This window comes from Carcharhinus amblyrhynchos, chromosome 26 (assembly GCF_965287045.1).
Source record: "Carcharhinus amblyrhynchos chromosome 26, sCarAmb.v2.hapA, whole genome shotgun sequence".
In the NCBI taxonomy this organism is placed as follows: Eukaryota; Metazoa; Chordata; class Chondrichthyes; order Carcharhiniformes; family Carcharhinidae; genus Carcharhinus; species Carcharhinus amblyrhynchos.
Window position 1 is genome coordinate 41,381,140 of NC_137349.1, and position 16,560 is coordinate 41,397,699.

Here is a 16,560-nt window from a genome sequence, read left to right on the forward strand (position 1 = left end):
GGATGGGCAATACATAATGCCTAGCCACCAATGTTCGCATCCCGTAAAATGAATAATAAAAATATAGTAGTTCAACCTCAGCTGGAGTATTGCGTCCAGTTCTGGGCCCTGTACTTTTAGGAAGGATGTCAGTTAAGGTTTGGAATGCACTTCGAGTGTGATGGAGGCAGATTTCAACTGAAACATTCAGAAGGGAATTAGACTTATCCGAAAAGGAAGAATTTGCAGGGAAAAGCTGGGAAAAGGCATCCTTTCTCTCTTTTTTTTTTGCAGCGATTCTGTGATTTCAGTATCACTTGATGTGTCTCCAATGTAGCAATTCACTACAACCTCCTCAAAGGCAATTAGGAATGAGCAATAAGAACCATAGAAGCCTACAGTGCAGAAATAGGCCCTTCGGCCCATCGAGTCTGCACCGACCACAATCCCACCCAGGCACTGTCCCCATATCCCTACACATTTACCCGCTAACCCCTCTAACCTACACGTCCCAGGACACTAAGGGATAATTTTAGCATGGCCAATCAACCTAACCCACACATCTTTGGACTGTGGGAGGAAACCGGAGCACCTGGAGGAAATCCACGCAGACAGGAGGAGAATGTGCAAACTCCACACAGACACTCGAACCCAGGCCCCTGGAGCTGTGAAGCAGCAGTGCTAACCGCTGTGCTACTTTGCCGCCCAAATAAATATTGAAAATAATTTTAATGTTAATAATGTTAGGTTGAGGGAGCTGGGACTCTTTTCCCTGGAGAGACGAAGGTTGAGAGGCGACCTGATAGAAGTTTACAAAATGTTGAGAGGAATAGATAGGGTGGACTCTGAGGCTATTTCCCCGGTTTGAAATGGTCGCTACGAGAGGACACAGATTTAAGGTGCGGGGAGGGAGGTTCAGAAGTGATGTTAGGGGTAAGTTTTTCACTCAGAGGGTGGTGAGTGAATGGAATCGGCTGCCGTCAGTGGTGGTGGAGGCGAACTCGCTGGGGTCTTTTAAAAGACTTCTGGATGAGTATATGGGGTTTAATGAGATTGAGGGTTATAGATAGGTCTGTAGGTTGGTAGGTGATGATGTGATCGGCGCAACTTGTGGGCCGAAGGGCCTGTTTGTGCTGTAGTGTTCTATGTTCTATGTTCTATAATTTTCAAAAATGTGCTGCTCCTACTCCTGTCACTTTTGTTCTGGTCAGGAAAGAGGACAGCTCTGATAGAGAGGGGCATAGTCATGGACAAAGTCATAAAAGACATTGGAAACTTTGAAGGTGACACCCTAGGAGCTTGTGCAGATTGAAGAGAATAGGGATCATAGAGATGTGGATTAAGTTTATATGTTTATGTGCATATGTTTTCTGAAATACCCTTATGCAGGTTGGAAGGGAGGCCATATAACACACACATGAAATATGGTTAATGCCTTCAAAAGTAGGAAATGCATAGTATATGAAGAGTATATCCACAAACAGTCATCTAAGTGTATATTTTTTAAGAAAGGCTTTGGCTTGGCTTTACTTGAGAACTTTGAGTCTATTTCTAGGCAATAATGAGATTTCTCTCATTTGGTCACCAGCTTCAGGCGTTCTGTGCATATTGTTAGGGACCAAATCAGAAACTTCAAGGTATATTATGAAGTTAGCCTAGACCCCGACTTTTGTTTTGGCGTTATTGTGAGAATAAGGTGTCTCACTCCAGGTGTGATTCTATTGACACACAATAGGAAGCATTTAACAATACAGTTTAACTAAACAAACTGAACCTTTACCAATTGAAATACTTAAGAACGGTATCTTGACATGTTTAACTGCTAACCTGTCTCTTCAGATTCAAGCAATATTCCTCTTACAGATTTAAACTGTGCTTCAAAATAAGTTAACAAACAACACAGATTTGTGTTTTTACTTGTTAACATCCTTAGAGCCTTTGAACATTCTGGAGAGAGACAGACATCTGTCTTCTGACATTTAAATAGCAGCCTCCAAGGAAGGGGAGGGAGAGAGAGAGAAAGACCTCTTGCTTCTTTCAGAACCTTGCAGAAACTGCTTGCTTTCCTCTGTCAATTTAGCTCCTCACCTTAAGCACGTAATGTCTTTGTCAGTCAAGCTAATAAAAGTCCTACTTTGAAACCCCAAGGGAAAAACCAAATAAACAAAAATACATTAACTCAAGAGTAAAACAACCATCTCGTTAGCTAAGATCAATTATTAGTTTGCATTCTCAGCACACCAACTGCCTAGTGCAGACAAATCAGCACCTTTAAACAGAGCTGAATTCTAAATGTACCCTTATAAGAAACATGATTAAAAATACATTTTTTAATGTCACAGTATCGTCACAACATCCAGAGCTTGATGGCATCCACCCCTTTGCACATTTGCTGATATGCTGCTACCCTGTCCCAAAAGGAGAACCTTGCAGATTTGCTCATGAACTCTTATCCTGAATTATCATAGGTCAGCATGCAAGTGACACTCTGTGTTATTGAGTTATTGTATAACATATTACCTAGACCACTGAGTAGCTATTTCATGGAATATGAGGCTAGGCTCTCCAGGGTAAACTGTCTACCTGTAATCCGTTGTGTTTTCAATTGGAGAACAAGAAAGATGTTTGGGACTGCAAAGAGCCTCCAGTTATCCTGGTTACCTTTTCTAATACTATTTGAACAAATTTCTAGACTAAGGTCATAAATTGTTTATTCATAAACAATTTAGTGGCTGTAGTTTCCAAATTGGCTTTAGTAACTGTGGTTAACCTATGTTTCCCCATTGCAGCGCTTCAAAACACTGCAGATATTCTTGCTGAACACAAAATGGTTTTAAGGAAGGATTTTTGCAGCAAGTCCATGCTCCTACCTAGCCTTCCAATAGTGGTTTTTGCCCCATGTCACTAATTGCTTGAAAGCACGCATTTTCCAAAAGGATAGTGAGCCTGATTCACCCTTGTGACCTTTTTTCTTCACTCCAGTAGTTCTCCTTTCTTCTGCTTTTTTGCTGGTTATGTATTCAGTTTGTGTTTTATCTGTTAGTTCTATGTATTTTAGTTTATTTTCACTTAGTTTATATTTTAAAATTCATTTAGCACCTAGCTGGCAAAAGTAAAAATGTGGGAAAAAATTGAAATATAATTAGGGCCTTCAGTTTCATGCTGGTATTTGAGAAGTGCAATACAAAACCGATCTTTCTTTTCTCCTTTGAATTATTTTCAGGAATGCCCTTTCTCAGCATGCACAAGTATGTGAACTCACAGCTGGTGAGAAGAGTTCATCTACAAGGATGATGGATAACTGCACCTTCGAAGAAAGTAGTGCTATGGCAGGAAGTGAAAATAAGGATGCACTTTTCTTTAAGGAAGACTTTGGCCTGACTTCAACTGCAAGTGAATCTGGCATGTTGCATTGTCCTATCTGCCTTTATTACACCAAGCACAAAAGTCGAATGGTTAATCACGCTTTGGAGCACAAAAGTAAAGTATTTGTATTTAAACCATATATGAATAAGTTTTGCAGAGTGCTGTTTGTGTTGGGCATTTAAGCTTCATGGACAGTAAATGTGTTTGAATTTTCTTCATATTTTAAGTGCAAATGTTATTCCATCATATGTTATATATAAATGTGCATGACTATAACTCATTTTTATAACCATTAGATAAGGTAATAAATTTTCCAGAAAAATATCTACAGTTCAGAATTTTATTTTGGTTATTGCACCTGTAATCATAAAATCTAAGGTGCTGAGTTGTGATGCGAAATTGAAGAGTACATTCCAATCTGCAAAATTTCCTGACCAAACTATAATTTTGCACTATTGAGAAGTTTTAGACTTCAGAGAACACTGTTATACCACAACTGAATAGTGGTGTTTGTAATATGGTATAACACTTTTGTTCTTGTCAGACAACACAGTATGTAACTTGCTGTCAGGACTGAGGTGTTTGCTACTGTTCTTTACTTGGCACCTATGATTCTGCATTTCTAAATGCTGTGTTATTATTCGTTTTAATGGACTCTTGATGGGCTTGGATCACTGTCTGTGTGGAGTTTGCACATTCTCCTTGTGGCTGCGTGGGTTTCCTCCAGATGGTCTGGTTTCCTCCCACAGTCCAAAGATGTGCGGGTTAGGTTTGATTGGCCATGCTAAAATTGCCCCTTAGGGTCCTGAGATGCTTATGTTCGAGGGATTAGTCGGTAAAATATGTAGGGATATGGGGGTAGGGCCTGGGTGGGATTGTGATCGGTGCAGACTCGAAGAGGCCATTCGGCCCATTCAGTACTGTAAGGTTTCTATGGCCATGCTAAATTGCCCCTTTAGCCTTCCAAGATGTGTAGATTAGGGCGATTAGGAGGGTAAATACATGGGGTTATGGGAATAGGGGCTTAAATACATGGGGTTATGGGAATAGGGGCTTAAATACATGGGATTATGGGGATAGGGACTGGGTGGGATTGTTGGTGCAGGCTCAATGGGCCAAATGGCCTCCTTCTGCACTGTAAGAATTTTATGATTTTCTCAATGACTGGTGTTAATCTAACTGACCTATAGTTAGCTGTTTTTTGTTGTGTCTCCCTTTTTTGAATAAGGATGTTTGTTGCGTTGGCAGTTTTCCAGAATTTTAAAGATTATTGGAAGATTACTACCAGTGCATCCTCTATCTCCTATAGCTACTTCCTTTTAATACCCAAGGATATTACACCCTCCAAAACCACAATGACTTCCATCTAGAAGGACAAGGGCAGCAAATACATGGGAACACCATCACCTGCAAGTCCCCTCCAAGCCACCCACTATCCTGACATAACAAATATATCATCATTCATTCCCAGTCACTGGGTCAAACTTCTGGAATTCCCTCCTTAACGATGTTGTGGGTCAATCACCCGCAATGGTTTGCAGCATGGTTTAAATGTAGGCCATCCCAACGATGCAGCCCCCACTTTATCCAGTACTGATGCCAGTGCCCTCAAATCAAAACCCACTTCTACACCAGTCTCTATTCATCTCTTACTTCACCTTAGTGTACCCTATGCCAATTCGCACACGGCTCAGATAATCCAGAGATTATTGGAAGTTGTGTTTAATTTAGTACCTAACTCCTCAAACTCTATGCAGAGCCTCTTTCCTCATTCTACTTATGTTGTTGGCATCTACATGGACAATAGGATCCTCCTCATACTGCAATTTCCTCTCCAGCCCACAGCAGATACCCTGAACCCTGGTGCCAGGCAGGCAACACAGCTATTTAGATTTTGGTTCGTTATTACAGAGAAGAGTTAATCCCCCTCACTTCACTCTCCCCTCCTATCATTACATTCTTATGTTCTCCTCTACAAAGAACAATACAGCACAGGAAACAGGCCCTTCAGCCCTCCAAGCCTGCACTGCTCATGCTTCCAACTAGACTATTCATTTGTATCCCTCCATTCCTAGTCTGTTCATGTGACTATCCAAATAGGTCTTAAATGATCCCAGCGTGTCTGCCTCTGCCACCTTGCTTGGCAGCACATTCCAGGCCCCCACCACCCTCTGTAAAATACATTCCTCTGACATCTGTGTTAAACATTGCCCCCCTCACCTTGAACCTGTGACCCCTTGTGTTTGTCACCTCTGACCTGGAAAAAGTTTCCCACTGTTCACCCTATCTATGCCCTTCATAGTTTTATACACCTCTATTAAGTCACCCCTCATCCTCTGTCTTTCCAGGGAGAACAGCCCAAGTCTACCCAATCTCTCCTCGTAGCTAAGACCCTCCATACCAGGCAACATCCTGGTAAACCTTCTCTGCACTCTCTCCAAAGCCTCCACTCCCTTCTGGTAGTGAGGCGACCAGAACTGGACGCAATATTCCAAATGTGGCCTAACCAACATTCTATGTAGCTGCAATATCATATGCCAACTTTTATACTCTATGCCCCATCCTATAAAGGCAAGCATGCCATATGCTGCCTTCACCACCTTCTCCACCTGTGTTGCCACCTTCAAGGATCTGTGGACCTGCACACCCTCTGTGCATCTATACTCCTGATGGTTCTGCCATTTATTGTATAGTTCCCTCCTACATTAGTTCTACCAAAATGCATCACCTCACATTCGTCTGGATTAAATTTCATCTGCCATTTCTCTGCCCAATTTTCCAGCCTATCTGTATCCTGCTGTATCCTCTGACAATGTTCATCGCTATCCGCAAGTCCAGTCATCTTTGAAGCCATTCAAGTTAGAAGCCATCTTCTAACTTGAATGGTTTCCTATACCACAGTGCCCTGGTCAGTCAGCTCATCCACTCTGCAGCCCCCACACTGAAGCTGAAAGAACCTCAAACCTGCTAGACAATTGCAGAGGCTGACATTCCTGCACTCCTGCCCTCTGGGTCCCCTTACCTGCCTCAGCTTCAATCACACCACTCTGTCCCTGATGACTTTCAGAACCAGAAGACCACATCATAAGGGGTATCATTGACTCCTGGGACTAGGCATCCAGGTAACACTTGCGCTCTCTCTCTCTCTCTCTCTCTGTCTCGCTCACAGAATTTACCTGGTTCTCATAAAGCAGCTGACTCCTTTCCCTGTTGTAGAGTAAGAAACCATCCTAAAGAGAACAATAAAGGAAGCAAAGGAAAACTCCCCACTTACCTAATGCAAAGCTTTCACTGTGAGCCTTGGTGCATTTACTTGCTGCACTGAAGGCCTGAATTTATAAAGAATTTAACTGAACCAAATTAGCTCCCACAACTGAGTGAGTTTACCCTATCTAACTGCTAGGAAGAAAGAATTTAGCCTGCTTAGAGTTCTTACAGTTACTGCTAATTACAGACTAGATTAGATTGGAACATTTCCATTAGGGTTGTTACTGGGCTTCACCATAGCAGGAATACTGCAATGAAAAGCCGCCGTCCGTGTGCTGTTCCTGACTTGCAGTAATTGGGAGAGGGAGAAGAATGACATACATATATATAACTTTTGGATTTTGCTGTTTTAATGCTTTTAAAACTGGTCATTGGAGGTACAGTAGAACCAGGCATTTCTTGTGCACTTGCTTAGGCAATGATGGTCCATGACTTGTTGAACAAGATGTGCCAACATAAAACGTAGAAGTAGACAGATCAAGAGACCTCAAATATATGGATATTTCTATTTTTACTGCAAGTCAGGTAATTATCATTCCTTCTGTGTTAAAAATGTAACATCTAATATTTGCCTATACTTCGGTCTTCAGATAAACAGATGGCTTATGTGGAAGAATGTCAACTTGAACTGATGCATTTTCCTGGAGAAGTATTCTGTTGTGATTGGTGTACCTTTATTACATTTAGTCAGGACACCCTAATACATCACATGGACACCCACAGCCCAATGAAACCGTACAAGTGTCGTCTCTGTTTCTTTGAAGCTAAACTGCAGACAGAGTTGGAGATTCACCTGCAGGAGCAACATAAGGTACTTTCCATTATATGTAGAGGAGATGGCAAAGGACATGGCTAACATGGTTGCATGTTTTGCATATGCAAAGTGTGATAATTTACAAATGACTTATACCTGTGTCAGCAGAATTTGCATGCATTTACTTGACATCCATTGATTCTGCTTGTTGTATCTATGTGAAAATGACATTAAGCAGAATTTTCCACTCCTGCCAGCATTGTGAGTCATGGCAGGCAAGGCAGTAAATTTGGCATGATGATGGTAGGAGCCAGTTTCTCACTAACAGGACATTAGTTTGGAATTTTATTCCACTGAATTAGGCAGCTTAAAAGTGGCTCAAGTTTCCTGCACATCTCAGGAATGCTCATTTAAAAGCCAACTTGCTGAAATTACCTTATTTCCCCTTCCAAATGAAGTGCTCCACCAGCAGATTATTAGAATGGCTTGTTTTCCAACAGTACGTAAGTAGCGTGCACTTGGTGAGCTTCACTTCAACATTCACCAGGCGTATTGATGGTGCACTCTACCGTTAACAGCATCGCTGTGAAATTTTGGGTTCTTGTATTACAGACCAACAATGGATGGGAGGCAGAGTTGAGGGAAGGGAGGGGAGAGTTTCTGGGGAAGGTGATGTGGGGTGCAGTAGGGGGCTGTCTTAGAGGGCAGGAACTAGTAAGGTCCTATGAGGAGAACTCAGAGTGGGCTGGTGTTAAGAGAGAACAATCATTGTTGGAGAGAGAAGTGGGATATGGTATGGTGGAAGATTCATGGTGAGAGTTTGGTAAGTAAAGGTCTCATCGGGTAGGTCACAATGGGGAGCAAGACAAATGACCTGGATAGTGAAAAGGGGTGGGGCAAAGGGATAATAAGAGATGTTGGTTCTGAGAGGAAGAAAGATATGGGGAGATGGATTGTTATAGGGTCTGAGCTAAACAGGGCAGAGTAGAGGAGATATCTGAGAATGGCAGAGGGGAAAGGAATGTCGCTATTCAATGCCATCTGTGGTGATGGAGAGAGGGCACCATGTGGGTTGAGCATGTCTGGAAGGTGACAAGCAGTTCAACACAACACAGTTCTATCTTTGTGAATCTTCAAACTGAGAGGGTCTTTTGAATGGGGGGAGTTGAAGGTCTGCACAAGTGGATGACTAAAGGGACACCTTAATCACTGAGGCAACAGGTTGCTGAAGATTCTTACTTGTACTTGCTTCTCTGTGGTGAAGGCCATGTTGCAGGTTTTTTCAAATGACTCATGGGCCTTATAACACTAAGATCGCAACAAGTTGTGAAGTTACTGTTTATTCTGTGCCAATTGCCATCAGCTGTAGCCGGAGGCAGAGATGAAGGGAGAGGGGAAGGTTGGATGCCTCCAAGGGGCATGGCTGGTTGATGGTAGTCAGCTCTGACTACCATCTTCCAGGTGAATGGCCATGGCTGACAAAGGATTATGCAGTTAGCCTTCTAAATTGCAACAGCAATGATCTCTCTAGAGTTTTGAGGGTGGTGGAGATGAGTGCAAAAGTATCCACATGTGGTTCTCATCACCCTGCAGAAAAATCAGTGTCTCCATACATATTCATGTATGAACAGGAGGAATACTCACCTCTGGTCCTCCAGCCCTTTACCTGGGTGGGGTTCAGATGCCATGTCTAGACGGAGGCCGCGTGAAAAGCTTAGCACTTGCTTGTTGCCTCTGAGATGGAGGAAAACCTGTAAAGGACATGCAGACTAATTTTATCATTTTAATTTGTTCACACGTCCACTGAGATGTCAGTGCAGGAGGCAACCCTGCCTTGGTCAACACTTTTCTCCAGCTGAGAAGATGGAGGATCAGTTGGCACAGGGTCACAAGGAGCATGAACCTTTTGCAAATGTAGCTAAACCTGTTGAGTATTTCCAGCATTTTCTATTTTTACCTCGTTTGTTTATATCTTTTTTCTCATAATTTAATCCAGGTATCATTCTAGAATATTTACAGTGTACTCCTACCTTCAGAAGAAATATATTCTTTCCCATATGTGGTGCCAGAACATGTCTCAGTATAGCCTAATCAGGACGTTGTATACTTGAAGCATGACTTTTATCCCCTTGTGTTCTAGTCCTTGAGATGTAATGGTCAACATATAAAGCATGAACATTTTTGATTATATTCTGCATCTGTTCATAATATTTTAACGTAAAAACTAGGAGTAGGCAGTTCAGCCTCTCGAGCCTGATCTGTCACTCAATATGATCATGGCTGATCTCATCTTGGGCTCATCTCCACCTTCCTACTCCTTTATAAGCCTTAACCCCACTACTAAGTAGAAAATTTTCTATCTCCTTGGCATCCAATTCACTGAGGATAGAGAATTCCACAGATCCATAACACTTCGAATGAAGTAATTCCTCCTCATTTTCTGACTTAAATCTGCCATCCCTTTGCTTAAAACTATGGCCCCTCATTCTAGAATGTCCAACAAGAGTAAGTATCTGCTCTAGAAAATAAGAACATAAGAAATAGGAGCAGGAGTAGGCCATCTAGCCCTTCGAGCCTGCCCCACCATTCAACAAGATCATGGCTGATCTGAAGTGGATCAGTTCCACTTTCCTGCTTTCTCCCCGTAACCCTTAATTCCCTTGTCTATCAGAAACCTATCTACCCGTGACTTAAATATATTCAGCGAGGTAGCCTCCACCACTTCAACGTGCAGAGAATTCCAGAGATTCACCACCCTTTGAGTGAAGAAGTTCTTCCTCAACTCCGATCTAAACTCTACCCCTACCCCGTCAATACCCTTTAGCATCTTATATCCTCTCATTCTTCTGAACTCCGATGAGTACAGGTCTAAACTGCTCAATCTCTCTTCATATGGCAAGGCCTTCGTCCCCTGAATCAATCTAATGAACCTTCTCTGAAACACCTTGAATGCATTTACTCCTTCCATAAGTAAGGGGACCAAAACTGTGCACAGTACTCCAGGTGCAGTCTCACCAATGCCCTGTATAGTTGCAACAGCAACGTCCTACTTTTATACTCTATTCCATGAGAAATGAATGGTGAAATTCCATTTGCCTTCCTTATTTCCTGCTGCACCGGCATACTAATTTGCTTTAGGAACTAACTAGAGAACAGGCCATCCCAGACTGCATATTGTCTAATGAGAAAGAAATAATTGGAAATTTAATTGTGTGAGCAACCGTAATATGATTGAATTTTTCACTAAGATGGAAAGTGACGTAACTGATTTTGAGACGAGGGTCCTGAGTCTTAATAAAGGAGACTACAGTGGTATGAGACGTGAGTGGTTATGATGGATTGGGAAACATTACTTAAAGCGGTGTCACAATGGCAAACATTCAAGGAGTTCAAGGGTGAACTGAAACAATTATTTATTCCTGTCTGATGTCGAAGTAAAAAGAAAAGGTGGCCAAACCATAGCTTACAAGGGAAATTACAGATAGTATTAGATCCTAGGAAGAGGCATGCAAATTGGCTAAAAAAATACAACTGACCTGAGGATTGGAAGCAGTTTAGCATTCAGAGAGGACCAAGGAATTCATTAAGGGGTTAATAGAGTGCTAGAATAAACTTACTCAGTACTCAAATTGCATTCCACAAGAAGAATTTACAAGACGGAAGAAAAGAATTGTGACTATGAAGAAGAGAATGTCCAAAACATGATGAACAGCTACAACTAAAAGTCTTTTCCATGCAGAATGAAACACACAGATTCTGAGTGATTCCAAACGTAAGTGGACAACCTTTTCAAATGGAGGTTGATACTGATGCCACTGTATTTTTAATTATTCAGACTATTTACCAACAAAAACTGAAGCATCTTCCTTTAAAACCAGCTGATGTGATTTTAAGGAATTGCATTGTGCCATTAAAAAGTTACATCCTGGTCAACAAAGTAGACAAATAATGGAATTACCTCCATGTAATCCATGGTATTTTTTGCACCTGTGTTTGAGAGATCACAGAGAAGATGATGCTTAACAGGAGGGCTGGCAACAGATTGGTCAACGAGGAAACTGACCCACAGCACCTTCTGAATAAATACAAGAGTGTATTCGAAGAGACACTGAGCTCGATGAAGGGAGTTCAAGTGAAACGCAAGATAAAGCAAATTGTCAACCAAAAAATCTCTCAGCAAAAGTGGTACTGTATGCAGTCCATCCTAAGGTCGAAGAAGAATTAGTACAGCTTGTTAACACTGTTGTGTTAGAACTGGTTACAATTGGGTAACTGAGCTATTAGAATTGTTTTGGGAGAATTGCCCCCAATGCCTTTGGGAGAAGAGCAAGCAATTGCTTTTGCTTTGCATACTCTGACTAGTGCTGAATCTAACTATGGTCAGTTAGAAAAAGAAGCAGTGAGTATAATTTTTGGTGTACAAAGGTTTCATCATTATTTATATACTTGCCATTTTACGTTATTTGTTGATCATTGACCCTTAACTACTATTTTTGGGCTGTCTAAAGCATACCTTTGTTGGTACCTCCCCAGTGGCAAAGATGAACGTTTATCCTATCTGCACATTCCTATGATATAAAATATTGTAAATCAGTGTTATTCTGATGCATTATCACACTTAGCTTTACCTGTTGAGCAGATGCCACCAACTAGTTTTGTTAATATTCTTCGCTTGTAGATCATTTGCTTGTAAAGTTCAGCCATATGCCAAAATGATCCTGTGATGGGGAAGGTGATGGATTTGGTATTGAAAGGAATATTAGCTGGAACTCGTTGTATGCACCCTGATTTGAAACCACATGATGTGGGTATGCTGGCGTTGGACTGGTGTAAACACAGTAAAAAGTCTGACAACACCAGGTTTTAGTCCAACCTATTTATTTGATAATATACTCACAAGCTTTCGGGGTTAGCCCCTTTGTCAGGTGAATGGAGAGTTCTGGCCTCAGACAGAGCATATAAAGCGATGTCTGTTGTGGGGAATCAGAATAACCAATCCTCCTGCCTTGCATGGAAGAGTTCTTGAACAACTTCATGAAGATCACCCTGGCATAGTCTGGGTGAAGGAATTAGCACGTACTTTTAGTGGCCAAGTCTAGATGCCTAGATTGAAAAGAAATTGGGACACTGTCAGTCCTTTGAACAAATGAGAAATACATCACCATTGTCTCCTTTGAACCCTCAGAAGTGAGCTAAAATGTCATGGCATGGATTGCTGATTTTGCTGGCTATTTGAAGGTTACGTGTTCTTAGTCTGAATTAATGAATACTCAAAATGGCCGGAAGTTACCATGAGATCTTCTACATCTGAACAAATCATTGAAAAACAGATTGTTAGCGATAATGATTCATGTTTACTTCTCAAGAGTTTGAGGATTATCTCAAAAATAATGTTATTCCGCATATGATATCTGCACCTTATCAATCAACCAATGGATTAGCTGAAAGATTCATACAATTCTTTAAAAGCTTCAGAGGAACAGGGTTTATTATGGTGTGAATAGCTTTTGACATCTTGTAGAAACGCTTCTCATCTGACTACCCAAAGTTCACCTGCATTACTACTTTTAAAAAGAAAGTTGAGAATTAAGTTTGATTCATTACCTCCAGAAACTTCAGAGACATAGAGCATCAAAAACAATCTCTCAAGTTGCTAGATGAGAAGTGAAGGCAAAACAACTCTCATTTCAAAAAAGAGGTTGAGCACATAATTTTTCACAAGTGAGAAATGGGTACCAGCCATTGTTTGGGCAGGTTCAATTTCTTACACTGTTCAAACTGAAGATGAACTAGTTTGGTGACGCTCTGCTGACCAGTTGTCATTTCCAAATGATCTCTCCGCATCTCCACAAGTATTAACTTCTTTAGTTCCTAGTATTGTGAATACTACTACTACAGAAGACTACTTGAATCTGAGTTGCCTGATTGTGTGTATTCTGCTGGACCATGTGAGAATGACGCAGAATTAGTTCCAAGAGAAGAAACGTCTAGTGAAGTTCCAAGTTATACTTCTGGGGTCAAGGAGAACCAGGTTCCAGAATGTCGTATACAAAGAGGAATAGACGTCCTCCTGATCGATTTTTTTTTTTTCCTATTGACTCTGCAAAACTGTGAACGTAAGAACTTAAGAAATAGGAGTAGGCCATCTGGCCCTTTGAGCCTGCCCCGCCATTCAATAAGATCATGGCTGATCTGTCATGGCTCAGTTCCACATTCCCGCCCTCTCCCCATAACCCTTAATCCCCTCTCTTATCAAAAACCCATCAACCCGCTTCTTAAAAATATTTAGCGAGGTAGCCTCCACCACTTCAACGGGCAGAGAATTCCAGAGATTCACCACCCTTTGAGTGAAGAAGATCCTCCTCAACTCCATTCTAAACCGCCCCCCCCTTTATCTTGAGGCTGTGCCCCCTAGTCCTACTGTCCTTTCTGAGCGGGAAGAGTCTCTCCACCTCTATCCTATCCATCCCATTCATCATCTTATATGTCTCAATGAGATCTCCCCTCATTCTTCTAAACTCTAACGAGTACAAGCCTAGTTTATTCAGCCTCTCCTCATAGCTCAACCCCCTCAACTCTGGCATCAGCCTAGTAAACCTCCTCTGCACTCCCTCCAAGGCCAAAATATCCTTGCGTAAGTACGGCGCCCAAAACTGCACACAGTACTCCAGCTGCGGCCTCACCAATGCCCTATACAGCCGCAGCAAGACCTCCCTACTTTTATATTCAATCCCCCTCGCTATGAAGGCCAGCATCCCATTAGCCTTCCTGACCACCTGCTGCACCTGCAAGCTGGGTTTTTGCAACTCATGCACAAGGACCCCGAGGTCCCTCTGCACCGTCGCCTGCTGCAGTTTTTCTCCACGTAAGTAATAATCCTTCCTACCATTATTCCTACCAAAGTGTACCACCTCACACTTGCCAATATTAAATTCCATTTGCCAGCTCCTGGCCCATTCGCCCAGCCTATCTAGATCCTTCTGCAGACTCTCCACACCCTCCGCACAATTTGCCTTTCCACCAATCTTGGTGTCATCAGCAAATTTCAACACCATACACTCGGTTCCTTCCTCCAGATCATCTATATAAATGGTAAATAGCTGAGGCCCCAGCACCGACCCCTGAGGCACTCCACTAGTCACCGACCGCCAATCCGAATAGCATCCATTGACCCCCACTCTCTGCCTCCTATTTGACAACCAGTCCTCTATCCACGCTAACACCCTACCCCCAACTCCATGTCCCCTGACCTTCTGCAATAACCTCTTGTGAGGTACCTTGTCAAACGCCTTCTGAAAATCAAGAAAGACCACATCCACTGGCTCTCCTCTATCCACCGCCCTAGACACATCCTCATGCATATTGACTGTGCATAGTACTGTGTAGAGTATGTTTGGTCATATGTGTAACATCATAGCAAATTGTTGGCATGACCACAGAAGTAAAAGGAGAGGAATATTATACATTTAAGTGATTGCATTATTGCTTTAAGAACAGGTCACATAACTTGATCATGAGGTCATTGTGTTTCACAGGCTTCTTAGTTTCATTTCTGCTTTGTGCAGAAAACATCTCTTTCAACAAACCTGTTGTGTTACTTTGAATCTGTGCGTGCAAACCGTGTATTTTTCTTATTTTTTAAAACCCATACCCCTAACGCAGTTAGGACATTACAGATGCATTTAGTTTCTGAGCTGATAGGCTTTTGTATGTACTTGGAGCTACAGCTTAGAACTATGGCTTAGAACAAAGTTCCACATGTTTCGTGGCCATCTTAGTGACTCAATGAAGTGAAACTTTATTGCTCTATTGAGTTTAAAATTGGTGTTTTGGAATTGATAACTAGTTGTAACCACTTTTCCTTAGTTCAGTTTAGAATGGATGGTGAAGACTCAAAAGAATATGCAAGTTTTATGCAAGATAACATCAAAAGTCTAATCTAGAGAATATCAAAGAATATCTTTAGATTATAAGTAAAGTTTGCAGATGATTAATTCATTAGTTTTTTTTTTAAAGAGTGTGCATGAACTGAAATACAAAAAGTTAGCCCAAAAATACTTGGCGAGTTCAAGAGCAGTGAGTATTTTAACCATGCTCGCAATTTATTTTAACATACTTTTGACACAGGATGAAGTAGATGTAATTGTTTTATTGAAATCTCATTTTATAAAAGCTGTTTCATTCATGAATTCCCCCAAATTCAGGACTATATCAAAAATCAAAATCAAATCAATAATAAATTAGCATTAGCTATGAGGAGAGGTTGGAGAAACTTGGTTTGTTCTCACTGGAGCAGTGGAGGTTGAGGGAAAACCTGATAGAAATCTACAAGATTATGAGAGGCATGGACAGAGTGGATAGTCAGAAGCTTTTTCCCAAGTTGGAAGAGTTAATTACTAGGGGGCATACAAAGAACAGAAACAGGCCCTTTGGCCCAACGAGCCTGCGCCGTCATTTTAACATTATCAGTCCCCCCTCCACCCATGACCCTTATCTATGCTTATGGCATTCCGCATTGAGGGACAACTAATTTAGGGACAATTTATTACCTCCAATCAGCCTAATAGCACATCTTTGGGGTGTGGGAGGAAACCGGAGCACCCGGGGAAAACCCACGCAAGCATAGGGAGAAAGTGCAAACTCCCACAGACACTGGCCCAAATCCATGTGTCTGCACAGCAAACAGTGATGGTCACTGAGCTGTCGTGTTGCCCAGCATCTGGTCCAGTTTATGCGTAGACTACCGACATGAAGTACTAGGCTACTCTAGAACATCCAAGAGCAGCCTTGTATGATCCATCGCGTGTATGCCCCTCGTTGGACAACAAGGTGGACCGACTTAAAACCTGCGAATTAAAAGAGAAAGATATTAGTATCATTCCACATCCTTATACAAGAGACGTCCCAATGCTAATGAACCTTATTTAAAACAATCTCCTATATCCTTCCATCTCCAACCCACTCGTGCCTGTCTAAGTAACTCTTAAACAACTCCAGCGTGCCTGCCTCCACCACCTTGCTTGGCAGAGCATTCCATACCCCCACTACCTTCTGTGTGAAAAACCTCCCCATAATATCTGTGTTATACCTCTTCCCCCTCCCTCACCCTAAGCCTGTGGCCCCTCGTACTGTGCGTTTTTAACGTAGGAAATAGCTTACCACTGTTTATCTATACCCTTCATAATCTTATATAC

The 16,560-nt window shown here is 41.9% G+C and overlaps 1 protein-coding gene across 1 annotated transcript in view; it reads left to right on the forward strand.

Moving 5' to 3' along the window:
• LOC145358788 (uncharacterized) overlaps positions 1 to 16,560 on the forward strand; it is a 68,203-nt gene that overhangs the window by 36,851 nt on the left and 14,792 nt on the right. Inside the window, exons 7-8 of the mRNA XM_080213075.1 lie at positions 3,203 to 3,459; positions 7,203 to 7,423. Of these exons, the coding sequence (XP_080069201.1) occupies positions 3,203 to 3,459; positions 7,203 to 7,423 (478 nt within the window). The remainder of the gene's footprint in view (positions 1 to 3,202; positions 3,460 to 7,202; positions 7,424 to 16,560) is intronic.